The sequence below is a fragment of the Oncorhynchus masou genome, chromosome 9 (genome assembly GCF_036934945.1).
Source record: "Oncorhynchus masou masou isolate Uvic2021 chromosome 9, UVic_Omas_1.1, whole genome shotgun sequence".
Lineage (NCBI taxonomy): Eukaryota > Metazoa > Chordata > Actinopteri > Salmoniformes > Salmonidae > Oncorhynchus > Oncorhynchus masou.
In genome coordinates, this window is record NC_088220.1 from 6,718,454 (window position 1) to 6,732,638 (window position 14,185).

The following is a 14,185-nucleotide window of genomic DNA, read 5'->3' on the forward strand; positions in this document are numbered from 1 at the left end:
CAGACCAAGACAAAGCATAGTTTACAATGACAGAACACTCAAAGGAGACAAGGTACACATTATTTAAAAAAAAACTTTATTTCAGTTCTCAAGTTGTCGAAATACAATATACAACAGCAACTGAAGGGTAACTCAGACGATACAGTAGCGTTTAATATGACAACAACCACCTGCTTATCACCAGGCTCTGTGTTTCAATAGTATGCATGCACACTGTGTCAAAGGATCATTGATCCTTCCCCAATAAGTACAGAACATGACTATGTGCAGCAATACCACATGATCAACTTGGGAAAAATATTTGTATTGACAATACTGTATTGTCGGGGCATTTACATGAAATATAAGAGAAGTATGTTTATAAACCAGCGTAGCACTGCAGGGACATCAGCTGACAAGACCTGAGAGACAGAAAAAAAAACAATTACAGATCAATTCAATCATTTATTTGACACCCAATGAAAGGAGACTAATAACGCCAACATACCCAGGTAATCGTCCATGAGGGATCCAATGGCAAACTGAAACAGAAGAAAGAAATTATTCCAAGTTACAACTTGCAGGTCTCTTCAGATAGCGAGCTGTGGCTTGCAATCGGCGAGGATAATTATTTTTTTTACCTATCAGGTAGCATCCAAAGTTTATGGTGATTTGACAGTGTACTCACAATGTCGTTTTTATCCACTCTTGTCCCCACGATTTTCAACCGAATCTCATCATCCTGTTGGATTACAATGTCCTAATGTGGAGAAGACAGAATCCTTAATAAGAGGACATGTGTCCCTAGAGTTGTATTTACTAAATATTTATTTTCCAAATGACGACAATTTTTTGTTGTTGTGAAGAGCAGGGCTAGTTTTAGTGTCTTACCTCGTCAGTGGTCTTATAACAGGGAGGATTTGAGTTGGGGTCAAACTCCATCTCTGAGGGAATGGACTACAGAAACAGTAAGTCACCACATTGACATTAAGAGTTTATCAATAAAAACATTCAACAACAAGACATTTCCATGAGGACCTACATGACGAGAGATGAAACAGGACATGGGGCCGATCTCTGTGAAAAGGCCAACCTGAAAAGAATAGAACATCTTGTATAAATTTCAACACACCATGAAAACAATAAGATTTTTTCTTGTCAATCCTTATTAAGATGTTAATGAGATCAAAGAAGATTGGTCTGTGTCCCAAATGGCACCCTATTGGCTCTGGTCAAAAGTACAGCACTATAAAACACAGTCTTTGAGTAACTTACCCCTTCCACTCATATTTTGCATAATGCTTCTGATAGTTAAATTAACTATCCCATTCTTTCAGATCGCACAAATTTACTTTTATTTAACTAGGCAAGCCAGTTAAGAAACGATTATTATTTTCAATGACGGCCTAGGAACAGTGGGTTAACTGCCTGTTCAGGGGCAGAACGACTGATTTGTATCTTGTCAGCGCGGGGATTTGATCTAGCAATCTTTTGGTTACTGGCCCTACACTCTAACCACTAGGCTACCTGCCGACCCCACACTCTATCCACTAGGCTTTATTATTAATCGTTGGACATAAGAAATGTAAAAACCAGAAAATCAAGTGATTGTAATTTTGGAAATCTGTTCCAAATTATTCCCTCGCATAAGAGAGGTGTCATGCAATAAAATGCAAATTAATTACTTAAAAATCATACAATGTGATTTTCTGGATTTTTGTTTTAGATTCCGTCTCTCACAGTTGAAGTGTACCGATGAGAAAAATTACAGACCTCTACATGCTTTGTACTTAGGAAAACCTGCAAAATCGGCAGTGTATCAAATACTTGTTCTCCCCACTGTGTGTGTGTGTGTGTGTGTGTGTGTGTGTGTGTGTGTATATACACATTTTAAATCGGTCCACGGCTGAATCGAGCTGCGGATCCCTGATGAAGGGAAGATGTTTCCGTTTGGGACGTAGCCTTCGTTCCCTTACCTTGTTGACCTGGGTAACCACGGCATCGACCACCTCGCCTTTGAATGGACGGAAGACAATAGCCTTGTACTTGACGGGGTAAAGCACGAATCCCCTGCCTGGTTGGATGACACCTGCACCAATGTTGTCAATGGTGGTCACCGCAATGACGAACCCATATCTGGAACAGAGAGTCAAGTGTCATTAAGTGTATGTGTGTATGTGACAAATAAAATTTGATTTGAAGTGAGCAAGCGAATAAACTTGTTACTGGTCAAAACAACCTACCCAGTGTTGTGAAACTGTAAACTGTTTCGTCTTTATTCTACTTTGAAATTTAGCCTGGAGTCCACACTGAATCTCACTACACTCAGCAATACTGATTTATCGGTTCCAGGCTAATGGAAGGAAAGCCGCCCTGGCACAATACCACTCACTTTCCCGTGCATGTTCCCTCCACTTCTGTGAAGAGCTTCTGTTTCACAGTGTTCAGGAGATTGGGACCAAAGTACCGAGGGTGGAGCAGGATCTCATGCTCCAGGGAAATCTGTGAATGATATATGTTAGTGTACAGTTTGTTTTACAATAGTACTAAATTACTGTACCTGAACAGTTGTACTGTTTATTGTTGAGAATGCTAGCACTTTCATTAAGTCTAAGTAACGTAGATATCTGATTCATAGCTGCTTTTAACAAACTAACATCACCAGACAGGTATAAACCCGTTAAATATGCAGAACTGGACGTTGATTTGTTTTCACTTTTGGCAACAGTTAGTTAAGAGAGCAGTTAGCTAGATAGCTATCCAACCGGTTAACAAAGCTAGCACTAGAGATAGCATAGTTAGACATGGTGATGCTTGTTATCGTCACAATATCATACAAATCTAACTACTTACATGATAAAACATTTTCCCGCTCACTCTTCCTTGATTTTCGTCTTCTGTTTAATTTATCAGAAAGGAATGAATCGTCTCTAAATGATTAAATCCAGCAGCAAATCACAGGAAACTGGTGATGTTTTTTCCAGAAGTTAAACGTTTACTTCCGGAGTAGAAGATTTGTGTGACGTCGGATTTCAAAATAAAAGCTCTGTGTATCTTTCATCACCTTAAAACAGACTGGATCATGAACACACTAACTTTTTTGGTCCCAATAATGTGATCACTGATTGTGATAAAAGACAAGGATTTGTTGGCTTAAAAATAATAACAAATATTTAATTTCAAGAATAAGAATGAAGTTGAAACATATTTGGTTGAAAAACAGTATAAACATATGACATAACACAAAAATGCACCTGGCATGACAAAGGTCATCAGTCTTTTCCTTTTTAGACAACACATGCCTTGAGTCACTGACAGCCTCAGTCAGTCAAAGCAAAAGAAATGGATCAAAATCAGAACTTCAAGATTCATTCAATATTGACACTTCCATTCAGAAAGGGGGAAAACAAAAGATACAGCAAATCACTCAAGTAGAAAATATGTTTTCACCAAAAATTGCAAATATATACAGTCAAATGCTGCATGTAACAACAGAATTGTCAAATGGGAGTGGTTTAAAAAAACAAACAACTAAGCAATGCAAGGTAAGCGCATGCTCTTATGATAGGCAGCATTCTGAGCCCCGGTGAAAGTATATGCCAAAACAATTATCTAAAACTAATATGGGTCTGTGTCCCAAAATGGCACCCCACCCTATTCTCTACATTATAGTGCACTATTTTCTCTGGTCAAAAGTAGTGCACTAGATAGGGAATAGGGTGCCATTTGGGATGAAGCCCTGAGTCATCGCCGTTAGCATCATCTACCACAGTGTTTGACATCGTCATTGGAAAGGATCTGGGCGTATTGAGATGTCCAGTCCCTGAGGAACACTTCCTGTAGCTGGACCTGTAAACTCCTCTGGCCCTGTCCCACCACAGAACCGGTCTGGTTCACCACCAGGCCGATACCTGCAGTGTGGGTGAAATAGTTCTCTGACCAGTTGGATGTTCCTGTGATCACACAATACAAGATACAAGTTAGTGTAATGATATGGCAGGTCCGAAACGTTTCTGTATACAACAGAATGCTATGTGCAATGTAATGTTTATATTGTTAAAAAAAACACACAAAAAAAAAAAACAGTAGACATTGGTTTTGCAGCAGAATCAAATCCATAAAAGCAACGGACATTTTGTCCAATGATTAGTGATTGTGATGTACAGTACCAATATAGACGACTCGGTCGGTCACCATGTACTTGGCATGGTTCACTCTTGAGAAAGGGATCTTTTTCTGCTCTGCTGTCGAAGGCACCTCAAACACTTTCTGTAGGACACATCATGGAAATAGGACATGAGTGACAACAACCGAATGCAAAACTAGAAGAAAAAAAGGTACATTTCCTGAAGTAAATTGTGTTCTTGCTTTAGCTGTCTTCAAGTATTTTCATGGTATTCAAATGTTTTGTTTTTTAAAAAGGAGAGAAATTAAAAGAGCAAACGTACCACATTGATGTTGCATCCCAGGGGAGGTCTGTTGAGAACGGTCAGGGACTGTAGAAAGAGGAACATGGAGCCTGGAGAGTGTGACCAGCAGCTCACTAGTAGGTTGACCTCTACCCCTCTAGTACACGCTGCTTCCCGTATGGCCGAGTCAATCGCAGGCCAGAACCTAATACAGAAATGGACCCGATTGGTTAGACGTTTAAAACATATGCACAACATACATCCAATAAAACATCTTTATTAATAAAATCTGACACAAAGTTAGAGAATGATTAAGGAGTGAATCTTAACTTCCACTTAAGTTGAATTTTCACTCCGGCACTGAAGTAAGTCAATGGGAGAAGTGAAAATTCTACTTAAGTGGAAGTTAGGATTCAGCCGAGTACGGACAGTCACCTGAGTGGCTCAGTGAACTGGGACAGCGGAATATAGTCCATGACTGAGATGTGGACATATTTCTGGGCGTCTGCGATGACAGACAGGATGGTGGAAAGATCGTCGGAGCGTCCATAAGCTGATATCTGGGGTGGAGCGCTCTGAAACAATAGTACAGTTAGTTAAAACAAACATTCAGTAGCATTATGCAAAATATGAGTGGAAAGGGTTATTTAGTCAAAGACGGCATCTCAAAGAACACCATTTTTTACCCATAGTGCTCTGTTCAAAAGCACAGCTCTATGTAGAGAATAGTGCTCTGTTCAAAAGCACAGCTCTATGTAGGGAATAGTGCTCTGTTCAAAAGTACAGCTCTATGTAGGGAATAGTGCTCTGTTCAAAAGTAGAGCTCTATGTAGGGAATAGTGCTCTGTTCAAAAGTAGAGCACTAAGCAGGGAATAGTGCTCTGTTCAAAAGTACAACTCTATGTAGGGAATAGTGCTCTGTTCAAAAGTAGAGCTCTATGTAGGGAATAGGGCTCTGTTCAAAAGTACAACTCTATGTAGGGAATAGGGCTCTGTTCAAAAGTAGAGCTCTATGTAGGGAATAGGGCTCTGTTCAAAAGTAGAGCTCTATGTAGGGATACACGTTGCCATTTGGAACGCAGAAAAAACAAAACAAGATCCAACTCACAGAGAGATATACTCGTGCAGGGACTCCATTGAGTTTGAGATTTAAGGGGTGCTTGGAGCTCGAGAGGGCAGAGTATCGGGCAGGCCAGAAGGGGGGTAGGGAGCCATTTTTTTGAGCACCAATGTTCCAGTACACCCCGAATATCCTTGACGCATCCTGTGCCAGGCAGCTGCAGTCCTCCATTGAAACTCCCACCTCCTTCACCTGAGGTGATCAATCAATCGTAAAATCAATCAATCATAGATCAATGCATTGATATATAAATGAGACATATTGTTTAAAAAATAAATTAAATAAAAATGGCTCAACATGCTGTTTCATCAGTTTCCCTGTTCAACAGTTCAGACGATGTTTTCTATAAAAAAATAAAAAAATAAATGAACTAGAGTGGACGGTATTTTATATCAGTACGTTAGGAAATACCTGTGTGAGGGACCGCCAGTCCATGTTGGCACTGCCCAGGTAGAGGTGTTTCTGATCCACGACCCACAGCTTGGTGTGGACGATACCTCCCGTCACTGACTGGAGATCCACCTCCCGTACCTCTGCACCTGGACACAAAAAACGAAGCAGGTTAGACACAGTCAACTAAGGTGGGATAGACAACCACATATCACAGTCAACTAAGGTAGGATAGACACCCACATCAGTCAACTAAGGTGGGATAGACAACCACATATCACAGTCAATTAAGGTGGGACAGACAACCACATATCAGTCAACTAAGGTAGGACAACCACATATCACAGTCAACAACAGACAACCACATATCAGTCAACTAAGGTAGGACAGACAACCACATATCACAGTCAACTAAGGTGGGACAGACAACCACATATCAGTCAACTCAAGGTAGGACAGACAACCACATATCAGTCAACTCAAGGTAGGACAGACAACCACATCATCAGTCAACTAAGGTAGGACAGACAACCACATATCAGTCAACTAAGGTAGGGATAGACAACCACATCAGTCAACTAAGGTGGGACAGACAACCACATACAGTCCATTTGCTAGTCATTTACAGGATACATGCATAACCTGAAGAACAAAAAGCAGGGCCAGCTGTGGTGACAGATGTGCAAGTAGCTGCATGTACCCGTTCTGGCTAAATCAGCCGTGTCTCGATTATCATTCTGAGGACCATTAACAGCAATCTGAAGTTTCACTCCTTTTGCTTCGAGTTCCATCAGCTGCTTGAAGACCTGTTTACCCTGTAAAAAAACACATACAGGTCAAAGTGACAACACATTGAAATAAAATTACCACACATACACACACCAAAATAGAACTGATCAATGTACAAAATAACTCAACGGTACAGCTATCCTAAACATCCACCGGTACACTTGGAATGGGGAAGTCATTTGAGATTTGTGATGATGATTGTAGCTCTGATTCATTTGTATATTATCACCAAAACACAAATTCATAGATTAAAATGTTTTCCTTAAATCTTTTTACATTTTCTTTTTAATTAAATGGTAAACCCCCAGAACGTGTTAAAAATATATCAACCTTTTTCTCCTCCTACCTGTGCAGCACTAGGCTCTGTCAATTAAGGTAGAATCCCTAGGTCCAGTATCACAGTCTCTAAGGTAGGACAGGGTAATATCAGTCAACTAGTAGACAGGCAGTCTATGTCCAGTCAGAGCTGAAGAACAAAAAGCAGGGCCAGCTGTGGCCCTGCTGTCAGATTATCATTCTAGGTTAACAGCAATCTGAAGTCCATGCATCAGAAATCAGCTGCTTGAAGCTGTGGCACATACAGGGACGAGGAACTGATCAATGTATCTCAGTGGGTAAAAACAGGCCTTCATTTGAGGGATGCTTTCCAAAACCAAATTCATAGATAGCTCAAATCTTTTTACTAATTAGTAAACCCCCAGCGTGTAAAAAATATATCTTTTTCTCCTCCTAGAGCAATTCAATTCTCCTATTATACTAGGCTCTGAGTCTCAGGGCGTATTCTCCAGACACATGTCAATTCTATTAGGGCTACACACTACATATACTCCCCTGTCTGTAGCCATGTTATTATCTACTTCCTGTGTGCAGCACTATCTGCCTCAGGTCATTATCTACTTCCTGTCTATAGCCATGTCATTATCTACTCCCTAGAAGGCTATAGCCATGTCATTATCTACTCCCCTGTCTGTAGCCATGTCATTATCTACTATCCTGTATGTAGCCATGTCATTATCTACTTCCTGTCTGTAGCCATGTTATTATCTACTCCCTGTCTATAGCCATGTTATTATCTACTCCCTGTCTATAGCCATGTTATTATCTACTTCCTGTCTATAGCCATGTCATTATCTACTTCCTGTCATTATCTACTTCCTGTCTATAGCCATGTCATTATCTACTTCCTGTCTATAGCCATGTCATTTTCTACTTCCTGTCTATAGCCATGTCATTTTCTACTTCCTGTCTATAGCCATGTCATTTTCTACTTCCTGTCTATAGCCATGTCATTTTCTACTTCCTGTCTATAGCCATGTCATTTTCTACTTCCTGTATATAGCCATGTCATTTTCTACTTCCTGTCGATAGCAATGTTATTTTTCCTCTTTATTCAGTGTCTCTATTTCAATTTTTTTTTATCTTTAACTCTGCCTGGTTGGAAAACGACCGGTCATTAAGCATTTCACTGCAGTGTTCACCGGTTGTCAATTAAGCATATGACAAATAAAATGTGATTGGTTGATAGAACAAAACAGGCAGAGACATTAAATAACACATTGAACAACAAAGTTGATTATTTACCTTGTCAGCTCGGGGGATTCGATCTTGCAACCTTTCGGTTACTCGTCCAACGCTCTAGGCTAGTGGTTAGAGGTTGCAAGATCGAATCCCCCGAGCTGACATGGTAAACATCTGTTGTTCTGCCCCCATGAACAAGGCAGTTAACCCACTGTTCCCCGGTAGGCCGTCATTGTCAATAAGAATTTGTTCTTAACTGACTTGCCTAGTTAAATAAAGGTAAAATTAAATTTAAATTAAAAAACTGGACTGGAGACATTGGATGTGCCCCATTTCCATGAAATACCAAAAGTGTTTGAGATGATTTGATTTGCCTTCAACAGCAGAGCAGAAAAGATCCCTTTATCAGGAGTGAACTATTAAAAAAAAAAAAAAAAAAAAAGTAAAATAAAAAAAACAAATTCTTACTTACAATGCAGGAAAATGAAGCAGGCTATTGACTATTCTTGTGTTGGGTGAACACAGTAATCTCCAACTGCAGACGTCACTGGACTTGCTGGTCCAGGGACACCTTCAACTTCACTGTGCAGACTGTTCAGACATTATGACATGTTCTGCTAGCCTGGGATCAGTTTATACTGGTCAAAATGACCATTGAGTTAGCTGAGATAACAGACCCAGTAATCTTCAGGTTGGGCTGGTAGTCAGACAGGTTCTTAAAGAGAAACTGAACACACCGATTGGCTTGTGTGTTTTTCTGTTGCTTACTAGGAAAAAAAAGCGTGATTTCGGTCATGGAGGAGGTGTTTCCTGATCGATTCTGCTTTTGGTTAATGATTGTCCTCCGTGAGACACTGTAGGAAATCTATTTCACTTCCTATAAAATCCCCAGAATGAATCTAAGATAATAATTTAAAAAAAATTGCTTCCAGATAACTTGAGTTAACATTTTCTTTGTAGAATATGTTTTTGTTGTTGTGCAATTTTACATCCAACTAAAAGGTGTTTGGTGCTGTATTTCTCAAGTAAAAAAACAAAAACACACGTGCCGCGGTGTTTTATGTCTACAGTTAGAGCTACTGGATAGAAAGCAATCACCACAGTTGTTCACCCTGGTAAGTTCATGTTAGAAGTATCCCTATATTTCTGTTATTGCCGGGGGGGGCTATCACTCTGTTATTGCCGGGGGGGGGCTATCACTCTGTTATTGCCAGGGGGCTGCTATCACTCTGTTATTGCCAGGGGGGGGCTATCACTCTGTTATTGGGGGGCCTGCGCAGCAGACTCGTTGTTGATGAACCTGGCCTGAGTTACGAGCTCCGTTTTAGACGAGATTGACATACTGACCAAAATGATCCTTTTACACGTTGTAGTCAATTGTAACACTAGAATAGCTGCTTCTGGCTCATATCAATGCCATTACAGGCGTTTCTCAATGGGATTTGTTGCTTTTTAAAAGCCATCGCTCTTTAAGAGATGAGACATCTCAAAGATGATGTCAATGTGGTAGATGATGCCAACGGTAACAAACCCATGGCTGTGTCCCAAAATGCCACCCTATTCCCTAGAATGTGCTCTGCTTCTTACCAGAACCACCCATAGGGTACATCCCAAATGGTTCTGGTCCAAAGCAGTGCACTAAATATTTTTCACAAAAAAAATAATCTAGATCTGTCCCCCGTCCCAACATCCACCAAAAGCTGTGAAAAAATTAATTACTTATAAATTACATATAAAAACATGTGAATAGATTTAGTGAAGGGTTAAATTTAATATGTAACAATTTATCTTGTTGTCACACTTCTTTTCTTACCGACAATCTGAGTTACAAGGCTCGTGTGGCACCCACAGTCCCTCCAGCCAGTGCAGCTCCAACTGTCCCATCAACTGTGACACCGACAGAGGCATCCCATAGTGCCACACGTGTTGACCGAATCCTCCAATCACAAGCAGAGTGGAGGGAAAAAGGCAGAATAGTGCAAAGCTCCAGCACCATGATGTCTACAAATTTAAGAGATTTAAAACATGAGAAAGAGAACAGATCATGTGAACTATTACAAGAAGGGATTGTCTGTAGGTCATTCAGATTAGGCTGCTAAGACGTTTCTGTCGTTAAGATTAGGCTGCTAAGACGTTTCTGTCATTAAGATTATCTTATGTTGGGACAATGATAATGACTATCTCCATGGGGTCATTGTGTCTGCGACTCTGTGCATAGCCTACAATCAAAACAAAGCAAGACAAAGGAAATGTACAATTGCAGATAAAATAAATACAATACAGCTGATGCTTATGGTGTGGCATACCAAGATGGGTAATATCAAGAGAAAGAACTGGTATCTAGACACCTCACCTTGTTTGACTGACTGGGTTTAGCTGTTCTCCGAGGCACTGCTCTGTTAGAGGGGACTGCTCTGTTAGAGGGGACTGCTCTGTTAGAGGGGACTGCTCTGTTAGAGGGGACTGCTCTGTTAGAGGGGACTGCGGTATCAGCGACGGTTGTATCCTCTGGGGTTTTTGACCATTTCCCAGAAGCCTTCTCTTTGTTGGCAGACTTGTCTTGATTCTCACAAACAACCTCCGATTCACTGAAGCTCTCAGTCTCAACACTGGGCTTCTCAAGCTCCTTCTCCTCCAGCAATGGGGAGGAGTCCAACCCATCTCCATCCTCTTCTAACAGAAACTCAATCTCCATGGCTTCAGCCTGACAGGGAGTTTCCTCGTAGGCTGTTTCTACATCATCATCATCATCAGGCTGATTCAGATCGGTCGCATCTTCCTCACCTTCATCTGTCTCTAGGGATTCCTTTTCGGCATGCCCAGAAGGGACGTCGCCGCCATCCATTCTAACATCAGCCTCAAACTCTTCCTCCGTCGCCTTCTGTGCAGCTCCAGTGGTATGAAGTGGTTCTCCTGGGTCATCGTAGTCCCCTGCTTCAGCCCTGAGGGCCGGTCTGGGGGTTGCTGTCATGGATTGGAGCTGCTCCTGGTCCCCCTCGGGTGGAGTAACATCCAGAGAGCTGGGGCTTTGCTCTGAGGAGCTAACAGCATGAGACAGGGTCTGAGGATTGAGTTTATGTAGACGGACTGTAGGAAGAGGGAGACCTGTTTCTCTAATACTGGGCAGTTTTGATCTTGACATCTCTCCACTGCTGCTTGTTGAAGCTGCAACGGTTAAAGTTGCCTGGTTAGAAGACTCTTTGCTGGTAATAGATGAGGCAGGTGGATCTGAGTGTTGACTGCTGCTGCTGCTGGTGGTGGTAGGGCGTTTTTTGGCTAATGTTTTGTGAAAAGCAGGAATTCGAGACGCATGTTGTTGTTTCCCAGTTTTTCGCGCGTCTTCTTTTTCTTCATCCTCTTTCTTCTCAGAGTCTTCCTCTTGGTCTAACCGGTTCAACATTACAGTCCAATTCTTAGCTCCCTGTTTTACAAAAAAATAATTTCCCCCCAGGGTCAGGAATGGAGAGAATGTCAGAAATTATTATTATTATTATTATTTATTTTTTAACATTTAAACTGGAAAAAAACACAAATCTTAGGTTGCTTGTTGCAAGGTGTGTGAGAATAATTTGAAGAGATCGTAGATAATAAAAAGTGACAGGGGTGAGTGCAATGTACAAGTCTTTTCAATTCAAATGAATCATTTCACAGTGTCCCATCTACAGTTTCATCAAATGCAAAGTAACAGAAAAGAAATTATCAATACGTACGAAAAAGACATTGATGATTTCCTGTGAGGAGTAAATTATACGGGACAAGGCCAACGTTTTTAAAAAGTGTCTCCACTTCCAGTTTCTTTAACACAAACAGTAAGAAACGATAAATCAAGACACGGTCATCATAGAGCTATAAAATGTTTTCATTTCCTGTGAGGAGTAGGCCAAATTATACGTGGTTCTACACCTGCATCGCTTGCTGTTTGGGGGTTTTAGGCTGGGTTTCTGTACAGCACTTTGAGATATCAGCTGATGTACGAAGGGCTTTATAAATACATTTGATTTGATTGAGGGCAATGCCAAGTTGTGTATATGGCAAAAGAAAACAAAACCATAGGTGTACTGTTGAAACCTACCATCACGTCCGGGTGGGAGTCCTCAGACTGCGTCGTGGTGACATCATCTTCTGACAGGGCGGGAGAATGATCACCTTCCATCACAGCTTGGTTCTGAAACTCTTCTGTATCCTAGAACGAGTCACGCAATCAAGTTGGTGGTCAATTTTGCACATGACCCTGCTGCAACTCTTAGTTCCAACAGATACAACTACTTGTTCTGAGCAGGTAGCCTAGTGGTTAGTGTTGGTCTCGGAACCGGAAGGTTGCAAGTTCAAACCCCCGAGCTGACAAGGTAAAAATCTGTTGTTCTACCCCTGAACAGCCAGTTAACCCGCTGTTTCTAGGCCGTCATTGAAAATAAGAATTTGTTCTTAACTGACTTGCCTAGTAAAATAAAGAAAAAATAAAATAAAAATAAATTGTGTATACATGATGCATGTAAAAATCCGAGAGCACTCCATTTAGTGTGACGTGTTACGTTTTCATATGGAATGTGTTAATTTGTGGATGTCCTATGGGCCAACTGTCAGACTACGGACTGGATCCAGACAAGGGTCAATATGGACCGCGGGGTCCAGAATAATAAATATATGTACTACAAATAGATGTATTATTTATTTTTTTACTAAGCCGGGCTTAGTAAAATGTGTAGAATTGTGGGAAATGTGTTTTTAAAACTCCATATGGAGTTTTGACACCTAGGACATTTTATGAACGGACCTTCTCTTCTACGTAAGTACCCTGTTCTATGGTATTGTAGTATATTGTGGATGTCCATCATCCATTTTGTATAATATGAATTGCAATTCGTATATTTTACGAGTTGCCAAAACATAAAAAATATGTTCCCGAATTTGCAAAACGTATGATATGCTACGAATTTGCTAAACGTATTTGTTGTGGCTAACGTTAGCTAAGAGGCTGACGCTAACTAAAGTTAGATGCCTTAAATTAGCTCTAGGGGTTACGGGTAGGGAAAGGGCTTTAGCTAACATGCTAAGTAGTTACAAAGTAACAAAAAACAACAACAACAAAAAAGTAATAATGCCAGTTGTAAAGTTGCTAATAAACTTTAATTGTCTGTGCTGGGATTCGCCCCAGCAACCTTTTGGATAGCTAAACTTCCGCGTTATATACACACCCACCCACCCATCGTCCTTTCGCTTTAACATCAAATATCCTTCCATCTTGTAACCCTTTAACAAACATAATCATAATAATTTGAGTAGCTTTAGTTTACGATGTTACGTCTCGTCTATGAGACCAGTCTGACCCAACAGAAACTCGGAAAAGGGAAACTATGAGCGAGTTTTCAAACCTGGCGTCTAAATATAGTGATTCACCTAAACTTTGAATTTATATTCAAGGATTTTTTTAAACTTACCAGGAGTTTATCGGCAGTCAGCTACAATCAAACCCGCTGAACGTGTTGTACTCTGTCACTCTACAGTGCCAACCTGGTTAGCTACGTGGCTATGAACAAGTCGGATGAGGAAGAGAGAGGAAGGCGGAAAAGCTAACTCACTCAATTCTACAAAAAAAAAATATTCACCCACCTCTAAAAACGTGCTGTTATTTTTCCTGAGACGGATCGACCTTCTGACTTGCATCACAGCTCGACCAGATTTCCTGCGAAGCTCCATCTTCAACTTTTGCTAACTTACAGCCTCAGAAAGAGCCAAGTCACAACAGTTAGCCTAGCATGCTAACGTTAATGTTTTCGCGCAAAAAAAAATACTATTAGAAAGTCAAAAAACAAACTTTTTTGTTTGTAAATTAGCAAAAAATAACTAGTTTGTAAAGTATCCTACTACGCATTGCACCCACCGGTAACTTATTTTTGTTTAACATTTAGGTGTGTTAGCAAAACTTAAGACACCACAAACACACACAAAACATTAAATTGAAATAACCGCGATTTCCTGT

General features: G+C 40.6%; 2 protein-coding genes across 2 annotated transcripts; both read right to left on the minus strand.

Annotated features, from left to right (window-relative positions):
- Positions 1-59: 59 nt before the first annotated feature.
- Positions 60-2,999, minus strand: LOC135545456 (DNA-directed RNA polymerase II subunit RPB7). The gene is made up of 8 exons (XM_064973083.1): positions 2,833-2,999; positions 2,372-2,481; positions 1,956-2,115; positions 1,022-1,072; positions 871-936; positions 668-739; positions 488-521; positions 60-401 (listed from the first exon to the last, which is right to left on the minus strand). The coding sequence occupies exons 1-8, from the start codon at positions 2,842-2,844 to the stop codon at positions 388-390; spliced, it is 519 nt and encodes a 172-aa protein (XP_064829155.1). The 5' UTR covers positions 2,845-2,999; the 3' UTR covers positions 60-387.
- A 133-nt stretch (positions 3,000-3,132) lies between these two features.
- LOC135545394 (uncharacterized) lies at positions 3,133-14,151 on the minus strand. The gene is made up of 12 exons (XM_064973001.1): positions 13,816-14,151; positions 12,278-12,388; positions 10,559-11,626; positions 10,018-10,206; positions 7,034-7,054; positions 6,599-6,713; positions 5,920-6,047; positions 5,497-5,700; positions 4,824-4,963; positions 4,428-4,593; positions 4,149-4,248; positions 3,133-3,932 (listed from the first exon to the last, which is right to left on the minus strand). Exons 1-12 carry the CDS (start codon positions 13,900-13,902, stop codon positions 3,739-3,741), a joined length of 2,523 nt encoding a protein of 840 aa, XP_064829073.1. The 5' UTR covers positions 13,903-14,151; the 3' UTR covers positions 3,133-3,738.
- Between the last annotated feature and the right edge of the window lie 34 nt (positions 14,152-14,185).

Coding starts and splice junctions, on each gene's coding strand:
- LOC135545456 (XM_064973083.1), bottom strand. Junction 1,073..1,955: donor TGGTTACCCAGGTCAACAAG/GTAAGGGAACGA, acceptor TATTCTTTTCAG/GTTGGCCTTTTCACAGAGAT. Junction 937..1,021: donor CCTGTTTCATCTCTCGTCAT/GTAGGTCCTCAT, acceptor CTGTTTCTGTAG/TCCATTCCCTCAGAGATGGA.
- LOC135545394 (XM_064973001.1), bottom strand. CDS start 13,902: ATGGAGCTTCGCAGGAAATCTGGTCGAGCTGTGATGCAAGTCAGAAGG. Junction 12,389..13,815: donor ATAACAGCACGTTTTTAGAG/GTGGGTGAATAT, acceptor GACTCGTTCTAG/GATACAGAAGAGTTTCAGAA. Junction 11,627..12,277: donor ACTCCCACCCGGACGTGATG/GTAGGTTTCAAC, acceptor TTTGTAAAACAG/GGAGCTAAGAATTGGACTGT.